The sequence below is a fragment of the Sphaerodactylus townsendi genome, linkage group LG15 (genome assembly GCF_021028975.2).
Source record: "Sphaerodactylus townsendi isolate TG3544 linkage group LG15, MPM_Stown_v2.3, whole genome shotgun sequence".
Lineage (NCBI taxonomy): Eukaryota > Metazoa > Chordata > Lepidosauria > Squamata > Sphaerodactylidae > Sphaerodactylus > Sphaerodactylus townsendi.
The window spans coordinates 35,070,165-35,081,004 of record NC_059439.1 but is presented as its reverse complement, the minus strand read 5'-3'; the positions used below and the strand labels follow the sequence as shown (position 1 = coordinate 35,081,004).

Here is a 10,840-nt window from a genome sequence, read left to right as displayed (position 1 = left end):
TGGTCGGCTTCTTTCTTGCCTTGTCTCAAGTGACGTTCTGTGCGTCCCCCCCCCCCCCCCCCCGTTTGGTTCGGTGCTTCTCACACACCCCGGTCGCTTGCTCTTTTGCCTGCCCAATAGACGAGTCGCAGAGCGCCCGCCGCTTCCACGGAGACTTTCAGCTGGCCGATGCTGGTGTTGGGGTCAAGGGGACTGACAACTGAAAGCGCAGGGGAGACATAAGATGGAGAGTTAGAACCCTGCCCTTTCGGGTTTTGGTAGATCCAGAACAGGGGTCTGCAACCTGCGGCTCTCCAGAAGTTCATGAACTACAATTCCCATCAGCCCCTGTCACCATGGCCAATGAACATCTGGAGAGCTGCAGGTTGCAGAACTCGGATCCAGAAGGAGGCGCAGCACAATTGTGTTCTGGAAATGACAAGCTGGTAAGCATGGGGAAATCATAGAGTTGGAAGAGACCCTAAGGGCCATCCAGTCCAACTCCCTGCCATGCAGGAACACACAATCAAAGCACTCCTGTCAGACGGCCATCCAGCCTCTCTTTAAAAACCTCCAAAGAAGACTCCACCACACTCCCAGGTAGTGCGTTCCACTGTGTACTTCTGCTCAGCAACTCTGCTATTCCTTAGTGGTCTCCCTTCCAATTACTTAATCAGGGCCGACCCCCTGCTTAGCTTCAGAAACCTGACAAGGTCAGGCTAGCTTGGGCCATCCAGGTCAGGAGAAGGATTTTGCGTTACTTGCGATTCTTGTGCCACTGGTGAGCAGCCTCCACGACATGAAGAGAGTCAGTGTGGTGTCGTGGTTAAGAGCAAGTGGATTCTAATCTGGAGAACCAGGTTCGATTCCCCACTCCACCTGAGTGGCGGAGGCTTATCTGGCGATCCAGATGTGTTTCCACACTCCTACGTTCCTGCTGGGTGACCCTGAGCTAGTCACAGCTTGCTCAGAACTCTCTCAGCCCCACCTACCTCACAAGGTGTCTGTTGTGGGGAGAGGAACGGAAAGGAGCTTGTAAGAAGAAGAGTTTGGATTTATATCCCCCCTTTCTCTCCTGCAGGAGACTCAAAGGGGCTTACAATCTCCTTGCCCTTCCCCCCTCACAACAAACACCCTGTGAGGTAGGTGGGGCTGAGAGAGCTCCGAGAAGCTGTGACTAGCCCAAGGTCACCCAGCTGGCGTGTGTGGGAGTGCACAGGCTAATCTGAATTCCCCAGATAAGCCTCCACAGCTCAGGCGGCAGAGCTGGGAATCAAACCCAGTTCCTCCAGATCAGAGTGCACCTGCTCTTAACCTCCTATGCCACTGCTGCTCCTTTGAGTCTCCTTATAGGAGAGAAAGGTGGGGTATAAATCCAATCTCTTTGCAATGATTTGGGGTCCGCTTTGAAATGCGGAAGTCTGCCTCCCCCTGTGACAAGCACAACAGGGCTGTAGGTTTCCTAGCCTTCGCTGGGGGCGGGCTTCTTACCCTGCAGGTTCCGTGCCATCGCATCACTTCCTGTCAGAAGGATCTCCCGCAGATCCAGATAGGCATAGCCCACGTCTTCACACTCTCCGCCAGTCCCGGGCAGAGGTTCGCTCACCACTACGAACTGCAGCCTGCATTGAAGGGAAGACACCGTGATTCCAGAGGCCTGGGTTTCCTCCAACACCTCTTCTTTGCCCAGCTGCAGGAGGTGGTGATGCTCACTGGCTATGTTGTGGTTCCTCCGCCGCCAGCATGGCAAACATCAGCTGCCTTTGAATGCTGGCTGGGTCTGGATCCAGTTTAATAACTGAAGGGAAGAAAGGATGGGTTTTGCATTAGAGCTTATTCAGGTTAAGTCCATGTGTCCACGCAAAGGACATACAAGTATCTTGCAAAACTGTTCCACTAGCAGAAGAATTTTCTTCTGACAGAAGCAAACTTTCCCTGAGAAGAATTTTGGTTTTATATCCCCCCCTTTCTCTCTTGCAGGAGACTCAAAGGGGCTTACAATCTCCTTGCCCTTTCCCCCTCACAACAAACACCCTGTGAGGTGGGTGGGGCTGAGCGATCTCCGAAAAGCTGTGACTAGCCCAAGGTCACCCAGCTGGCGTGTGTGGGAGTGCACAGGCTAGTCTGAATTCCCCAGATCAGCCTCCACAACTCAAGCGGCAGAGCTGGGAATCAAACCTGGTTTTTCCAGATCAGAATGCACCTGCTCTTAGCCACTACGCCACTGAGGGAAAGTTTCTTGCCTCTGGGGAAATCTTCCACCAGACGGCTGAAGCCCTCGCCACATATTGGGCATTTTTAAACATGTACTTCCAATCTACTTTAAAAAATACTTCAGCGATCCTTTGCAAGTGGATTTTGTAATAATATCCAGTTTTAAAGTGCTCTGAAAGAGGATTTATTCAGCATGTGGAAAAGCAGAGAATGTGCAAACATCCTGTCCACACATACATCTGTTTGTAAGAAAGCGAACTGTGCGTTCAGTTTATGAACAAAATGAGGGGCCAGTTCGCTATGGGGTTTGCATCACACATTCAATTGCACACCTGTTGCCTGTAACGCGATAATTATTCAATGCGCCTACGAAGAATCAATCAAGTGTACCCTAATGGTATGTGTGTTCCTTGTAACTTGGGAACCACTACTGTTGGCAAAATGAGCGTTCTTCTGCTCATAGGTTTAATCACAAAACAGGTGGTATCTGAACAGCATTATAATTTAGAACAAGTGACCTGGATCAAATAGTTGATTCAAGGTGTTTGGACACTTGACATTATTGAAAGCAATTGGAAAGTTTTTCTTACACTTTCGTTGTTATTAACGGACTCAGTTTATTACACAGGAGTAGGACTCAGCCTCACTTCAGGTCTCCAAATTTGTCTAGGACTGCCAATGTTTGGAAAACAAAAATGGACATTTTCAAGCATGAGAATTTGGGCAGAGGCTGGAATTATGGCCCAAGTTCTTCCCGGTTCCACTCTGTCTGCTCTGGACCCAGGCAGCGGATTCGGCGTTTAGCTAATCACGCACTTTAGATACAGTCCTCTCCCGACTACAGATTTCAAATGTCATAAGAACCCTATTACATGCTCACCCTTGCTGAAGTGGAAGTAGATCTCCTGGCCTCCGAGGGGCTTCCGTAATGAGAAGGGGGTCTCCGTTTCGGCCAGTGGCAGTCCCGGGAATCGGTACTCCACATAGAGTTGCTGGATGGCCTCGTTAGAAACCGGTTCGCTGTCTGGGTGTAAGCTCAGAGATACCACCTCCACACGAATTCTGTCTAAAAGCTGCAAAGGAGAATGAAACAAAGTCCCCTGTTGAAAAGTAGCTTGGCCGAAACTTTTTCCCCACAGAAATTAGGGTGGAAGGGCAATATGATTAAATGGGGTCTTGTTGGATCACCCAGATCTGTGCTTGGAGATTTACCAGATCCATTGGGCAGAATCAGCCTCCTCTAAAATGTTGATGATTGGGGCTGGGAGCGCCGGCAATGCCCTCCCAGTGTTCAGAGGATCAGTGGATGTGGAGTAGGCAGTGTGGTGTAGTGGTAAGAATGTTGGACTGATGTCTGGGAGACGTAGGTTTGAATACCCACTCTGCCATTGAAAGTTGGGTCAGTCACATGTTCTTGGTCTAACCTGCCTCACAGGTTGTTTTGAGGATAAAACGGAGGACAGGCAAATGACATGAACTGTTTTTGGTGCCCGTTGGGGAGAAAGAGTAGGGCATGAGTGAAGTAAATAAATAGGGTAGTAGTTTCAAAGTCATTGAGAACAAAATCAGAACCATAGGATTTGATTTGGACAATGTTGGGACTGATAGTGAACTGCATATTTTCAATCAGATCCGCGAAAGACTGAGGGGTCTGGAACATCATCGTTTCTATCCAACAAAGGCGGCTGTATGCTCTCCCCACTCCCTCGGAATACAACCAAGTTACAGAGCAAGAGCTAAATATCTCTCATCTCTGTTATCCATTAACCAACGTCGTGCATTCATGCTAGCACGCCTCAATATTTTCCCATCAGCAGAAACCTCAGGGAGATACCTCCAGATCCCTAAACATCAGAGACTATGCCGTTGCGGATGTGGATCTATAGAAACCATAACTCATATTCTTCTGGAATGCTGTCTTCACAGTAACCTGCCCATGATTTTAATTCACCCTCTGCTGCTTCCAAGACTTGAGCACTCCAAGTTCCAGGCCACTCACTTTCTGCTAAGTGACTGTAATCCATCGATCACCTTGGCAGTGGCTAAATTCTTGGAAAGCATTTTAAACACCCATATTTAAATGTTTTAAAAGTTTTCTCTTTTAAATGGAAATAATTTATATGCCATTAAAGGTTAAAATGAAATGAATAGGGTAGTAGTAAAGTGAAGCAAATAAATTGGGGGGAAGAATTAGGACTAATAAAAGGAAACACTTCTTCACGCAACGTGTGATTGGTGTCTGGAATATGCTGCCACAGGAGGTGGTGATGGCCACTCACCTGGATAGCTTTAAAAGGGGCTTGGACAGATTTATGGAGGAGAAGTCGATCTATGGCTACCCATCTTGATCCTCCTTGATCTGAGATTGCAAATGCCTTAGCAGACCAGGTGCTCAGGAGCAGCAGCAGCAGCAGAAGGCCATTGCTTTCACCTCCTGCACGTGAGCTCCCAAAGGCACCTGGTGGGCCACTGCGAGTAGCAGAGTGCTGGACTAGGTGGACTCTGGTCTGATCCAGCAGGCTAGTTCTTATGTTCTTAGGATAGAAGAATTTGGATTCACACCCTGCCTTTCTCTCCTGTAAGGAATCTCAACGTAGCTTACACTCCTTTCGTTTCCCCACTACAGACACTTTGTGAGGTGGATGGGGCTGAGAGAGTTCTGAGAGAACTGTGGCTGGCCCAAGGTCATCCAGCAGGCTTCATGTGTAGGAGCAGGGAAACAAATCCTGCTTACCAGATGACAGTCTGCCACTCCTGTGGAGGAGTGGAGAATCAAACCTGGTTCTCCAGATTAGAGTTCACCGCTCCTAACCACCACACCACACTGGCTCAAAATGAGCCCATGAATGTGTCTCATGCTGAAACCTCTTGCCACTGTCTATTCCAGGGGTCCACAACCTTTTTGAACCTGAGGGCACCTTTGGACATTCTGATGCTGGACATTGTGTGTGTGTGTGTCAGAATCCCAAAGGTGCCCACAAGCTGAAAAAGGTCAAAGAATCCTATTCTGGAGCCCTTGGCAGCAACTTGGCACACTACCTGTATTGCTTGATAAACCCTGCTCAAAGGAGAGCCATAATGCTCGCCAGGTTTAATGTTATGCCTTCTGCCTTGTTACATGGCAGATTTAATAAGCAAGAAAAGGCTAAAAGATTGTGCCCATGTAACAATGGCTCAGTTGAATCTCTGGCCCACCAATTACTACACTGTCTCAGATTCAAGGAAATCAGATCCAAGTATGTGAATCTTACTCCTTTACATTTACCCCATCTCCCCGATTTAATTAGATTACACTACTTGTTGGACAATCCTGATCCTTCTCTCTGTATGATAGTGGCAGACTTTCTCCTGGAAATGACTAAACGCCTGTAGATTTCCTTCGACCTAACATTTATTTCCTGTATTGTATATGCTTTTTAATCCGTTTTTTATTATTGTTGTACTGTTGTCTATGCCAATAAAGGCTTGCTGAGGTTCCTTGGCAGCAACTTAGTCGAAGTTCCAGTTGCTTTTGCTGTGTCCCACACCCCAATTCAAGAGAAGACGTTGCGTTTACCAGGTCTGGAGGCTCCGGCGGCGCAGGGGTTAAAATCACCACTTCGTCGCTCTCTGTTGTTGGCGCATCGCTGGTACTGTCCGGTTCTTCAGAGGCTGTGGACAAAAAGGGAGAGACCATTACCCAATAAACTACCTTCTTTCCAGAGCCTCATTAACCTCTCTTTCAAGATAAGCAGAGGTCCACAGAAGCTCAGACAACATCTCAACCGGCTTCAGCTGAGAGCCAGCGTGGTGTAGTGATTAAGAGCAGGTGCACTCTCATCTGGAGAACCGGGTTTGATTCCCCGCTCTGCCATTTGAGCTATGAAGGCTTATCTGGTGAACCAGGTTAGCGTGTGCACTCCAACACATGCCGGCTGGGTGACCTTCGGCGGGCCAGAGTTCTTCAGAGCTCTCTCAGCCCCGTCCACCTCACAGGGTGTTTGTTGTGAGGGGGGAAGGGCAAGGAAATTGTAAGCCCCTTTGAGTCTCCTGCAGGAGAGAAAGGGGGGATATAAATCCAAACTCTTCTTCATCATCATCTAGTCTACCATCCCGTTTCTCACATGCAGCCAACCAGATGCCTCCAAAGAGCCAGCAAGCAGGTAATGAAGGCATCGTGCTGTCGCTCCCAAGAAACTGGCAGACAGAACTGTGTGTTAGGTTGGCTCCGGATGCTCAACGCTAGGCCTCGGTTACCTGAAAGGGGCCTCTGCGTTCTGTGCTATTTTCCTTTCCCTCCTGTCTGCTTGGTACTTAAATAACAGAGGAATCTCTGGTCTTCTCGGCCAGATGGCTGGCTATCTCCCGTCCGGCCTTGGGGAGTACTTTTGGTTTTCCACACTTTCCCCGCTTTTGCATTACGTGGAAAGGGGAAGGTAGGGGTTTGGATCCAGAGGGGTTATTCTGTGGGGAACTGAGTGATGGATCTGAATTGGCTTCTGCAATGCCAGGCGCGTGGTGTCCAATTCCAATTCAATAAAGGCTTCTGATTCTTGAAATCCAGGGCTGGTCATTGAGTGGGTTCACAGGTCTGTGTTGCCTCTAGCCAAGGAGGTCCCATTGAATTAGCAGGCAACACAGCTCCTCCATAAATGTATATAAGCCAGACAGTGGTTCTCAATCTGGGGTTTGTGCACCCCCAGGGGTAAGCGCCAGAACCTTTGCGGGTATGTGAAATATATATATATATATAATGGAGGGGAAAGGTACATTAAGACAAAATACAAATCAAAAGTTGTGAAATGAAATGAATGTTATGACAAGCGGCAGTGCGGGTTTCCTTTGTTATTTAATTTCAAGAAAAGCCTGCATCCCCTAGCTGTATTTTGGCAAACATGCCTTTCCAGTGTGCATGAGTTTCCATGGCAGAGTGGGAATTCGAACCTGGGTCTGGCGCTGTCAGCACTACAGCACAACGGCTTTTTTAAAAAAAATTGGAGTTATCAGGGGGTGAATGTGCATAACACACACTCTTTCTGTTGCAACAGACTTTGTAACAAGACGTTTTAAGCACGGATGACTTCACACAAGCTCACCGGCTGTTTTACCCTTCGGGGATGGGGCGGTATATTAAATCAAATGAACGAACGAACGAACGAACGAACGAACGAACGAACGAACGAACGAACAAACAAACAAACAAACAAACAAACCAAAAATGAAAAATGAAAAATAATAATATTATAATATAAATAATAAATAATAAATAATAAATAATAAATAATAAATAGTAAATAGTAAATAATAAATAATAAATAGTAAATAGTAAATAGTAAATAGTAAATAATAAATAAATTGTTATTGTTGTTATTGTTATTATTTAGTCCTCTTTCCCTGCGCCTCTGTTTCTTGCCTTTGAAAAATGATCTCTGCCTGCTCTAGTCTTTGGGCATCACACTGGCCCTTTCGTTCATACCCGTGTCCTCCGCCATGGCTGTCTTTGTGGATACGCGTGACTCGGCCTCTGAATCTTGGCGTCCTGTCGGCCAGCCCTCCTCTGCAACAGCTGGCGTTTCTTCTTCTTCCTCTTTAAGCTTTTCCAGTGCCCCCTGCTGGGATATAAACATTTCCTTGGATAGGGCATAAGAACAAGTTTCTAAATCTTGTAAAGGAAAACCTGCAGACACCCCTGAATTCAAGCAACGGCATAACCCAGGGATCCCCCATCTTTTTGAGCCTGCAGGCACCTTTTCAAATACTGACACAGCCCAAAATGGCTGCCAGAAAATAGCAGCCTCTGGAGAGCCAGTCAAAAAATGACCGCCGAAGCTTTTTTTGGTCACATGGCGAAGATTCGTGGTCTGTGGCGGCAGCTGTTGCCAAAGCGGTTTTCAAAACATCTGCACAGTCAGTCTGAAGCTGTGCCGGACCTACCTGGCCCTGACCACTTTCTAAAAACACCAGGTGGGCATCAGGAAAGATGTTAGCAGGTACCACTATGCCCACAGATACCATGTCTGGGACCCCTGGACTCAATGCTTAAATTACGAGTTGCCGAACTAACAAGGGTCTACTAAGCTAAGGTGACCAGATGGTCACCTTTGTGAACCGGGACGTGGGTAGGCGGCCACATGCGCGCGCGGCCACAGGAGCGCACTGCCTTGCACCCCAGAAGGCGTGCTGCAGCCTCCCAAAAATCGGGACAATGGAAATAACCTGCGGGACAAATTGTGTGAAGGCGGGACTGTCCCGCCAAAAGTGGGACGTCTGGTCAGCCTATACTAAGCCTGTGTGTTCTCTCACACCTCCTGGATGGTGCTATCCACTGCCTCCTTTCTTGCGTGTCTTCTTTGCTCTGGCGCTGAACTCAGTCGGGCTTGTCCCCTGCTTCCATCTTCTAGTTCGGCAGGTTTCTGACGATGTCTGTCAGGCTCCGACGGGCCGAGACGTGGCTTCTTCCTCTGGCGCTGGGAGCGCAAAGACACGAGAGTAAATCGGTTTGGCGTTTTCCACAGGGTAAAGGCCAATAGGCAGCGTCCACAATGTGTCTTCTGGTTTTCACTGGAAGTGCCGGCAGGGTGCAGGCCCAATTCCAGCCTGCACCGCCATTCCCCCCTCCTCGTTTCTCCCTGGCAATGAATGGTTGTGCCACAAGGCCTCTTGCTAAACAGGGAGACCTGGGAACCAGAACACAGCCAGGCCTAACCTCTCCCTTTTTAAAAGCTTTATTGCCCCCTCTGAAGACTGTCTATGCTAGTACTAAGAGACAGTGCCCAGTCCAGTCCTTCTAATAGTATCTCCCAGTGGTGGGATCCAAAAATTTTAGTAACAGGTTCCCTCGCCAGCCCCCCCTCAGCAAAGGGGGCAGAGGCGTACCTAAGCAAACCTGAGCCCTGGGCAAAACCTGAGTTGGATGCCCCCCTCATGGGCAGCCACCCCACCACGACCCCCCCAAAATTTTTTTGCACCAGGTCATTTCTAAATCATCATCACATTATAGAAAATGCCCCAGCTCACAAATCTGAACACAGCAATGGTGAAACACGCCAGTTCTTTGGTAGAGACTGGTGAGATAAAAGGCACGAAAGGCTGAGAATCAATGAGTTGCAGTACCTGAAAGGGATTAACCCAGTTCAGGGAGTTACATTATTAGTCGCAATTCCCATATGGAACCTTCACGTTCAAAGGCAGGATGCCTCTCGGGGAGGCGAGGGCGTGGAGATGGGAAAGTGGACCCAATTAGTAACCCCCTCTAGGCACACACAAATAATTAGTAACCCACTCTCGTAGGTTACTGGTGAGAACCTGCTGGATCCCACCTCTGGTATCTCCTGAGGGAGAGTGGTGTGGCTGAGAAGCAATTTGAGTCCAGGCCTCTCTCAATAGCATAGCTCCTGGGTGCCATGAAGTTGCAGCCAACTCTACGGCAACCCAGTAGGGTTTCAAGGCAAGAGACGTTCCAAGGTGGTTTCTTAGAATGATAGAGTTGGAAGAGACCCCGAGGAGGTTCCACTGGGGTCCAAGTCCAACCCTCTGCCATGCAGGAACACACAATCCAAGCACTCCTGTCAGATAGTCATCCAGCCTCTCTTTAAAAACCTCCAAAGAAGGAGATTCCACCACACTCCCAGGTAGTGCGTTCCACTGTGTACCTCTGCATAGCAACTCTGCTATTCCTTGGTGGTCTCTCGTCCAATTACTTAATCAGGGCTGACCCTGCTTCGCTTCAGAAATCTGGCAAGATCAGGCTAGCCTGAGGTCAGGAGAAGGATGATCCGCCACCAGGGCAAAATGGCACCTGAGCTAAAAAGACAAGGCCAGAGGTGGGATCCAGCAGGTTCTCACAGGTTCCCGAGAGAAGGTTACTAATTATTTGTGTGTGCCGAGAGGGGGTTACTAATTGGTGATTTTGCCACGTGATTTTTGCCTTAGTTACGCCCCTCCTCTCAGCAGTAGTGCACAGAACTCGAAGCAGTCTAGCAGGAGGTGCACCGGCGTGCGTGGCAGCCTGCGCCTGCGTGCATTCGTTTCCTGCCCAAGGACCGGCGCAGCAGCTGCGTCCTTGCCACAGCCCCGCCCAGGAATGCCCCACCCCCGGAATGCCCGGCCACGCCCCCATCGTGCCCCGCCCAACCCCATTGGCGCTACATCACAGTTTGAATCCCACCACCGTGTGAACCTGTTACTAACATTTTTGGATCCCACCACTGGACAAGGCTGATAGTTTGACCTTTTGGCAGCATTCACATCTGCCGTCATCTACCCCACCGTTTTTCTCTATCCAGCAAGGATTTTGCCCAGTATGGCCCAAAAAGCCAAAGGCGGATCCTCAGCTCGAGCGCCGCCACCTGGCTCTGCAACGTGGCTTGCTCCTTCTCGATTTGCAGCTCCAAAGACCGGTCCGAGGACGCCGGCTGGAGGGAATCCTCTGGGGGTTCGTAAAGAAGCCGCCACTCCAGGCTCAGGCTGACGGACCCGTTGGGATTCGCGGATGGGTCTGTGAGCACGAAGTCGCCTGGAGAAGGAGAGAAAGAGGAGGTGGGAGGGGTCCGTATTTAGATATGAACCATGTCAGAATTCAGAGGCCGTTTCCGCATGGTCCAAATATCCCTGAAGGGGCAAGTGAAATATCCCAGTTCGCGCAAGGCACCCGGTGCTACAGCGGGCC

The 10,840-nt window shown here is 49.2% G+C and overlaps 1 protein-coding gene across 3 annotated transcripts in view; it reads right to left on the bottom strand.

Moving 5' to 3' along the window:
* Positions 1-53: 53 nt before the first annotated feature.
* RPGRIP1 (RPGR interacting protein 1) overlaps positions 54-10,840 on the bottom strand; it is a 35,718-nt gene continuing 24,931 nt past the window's right edge. For 2 of the 3 annotated variants that reach the window (XM_048516409.1, XM_048516407.1), the window contains 8 exons: positions 10,521-10,687; positions 8,478-8,639; positions 7,649-7,784; positions 5,750-5,844; positions 3,074-3,266; positions 1,693-1,777; positions 1,471-1,601; positions 54-199 (listed from right to left, as the gene is read on the bottom strand). In XM_048516409.1, the coding sequence (XP_048372366.1) occupies positions 81-199; positions 1,471-1,601; positions 1,693-1,777; positions 3,074-3,266; positions 5,750-5,844; positions 7,649-7,784; positions 8,478-8,639; positions 10,521-10,687 (1,088 nt within the window). In that variant the 3' untranslated portion in view covers positions 54-80. The remainder of the gene's footprint in view (positions 200-1,470; positions 1,602-1,692; positions 1,778-3,073; positions 3,267-5,749; positions 5,845-7,648; positions 7,785-8,477; positions 8,640-10,520; positions 10,688-10,840) is intronic. The other variant, XM_048516410.1, reaches the window with a different exon arrangement.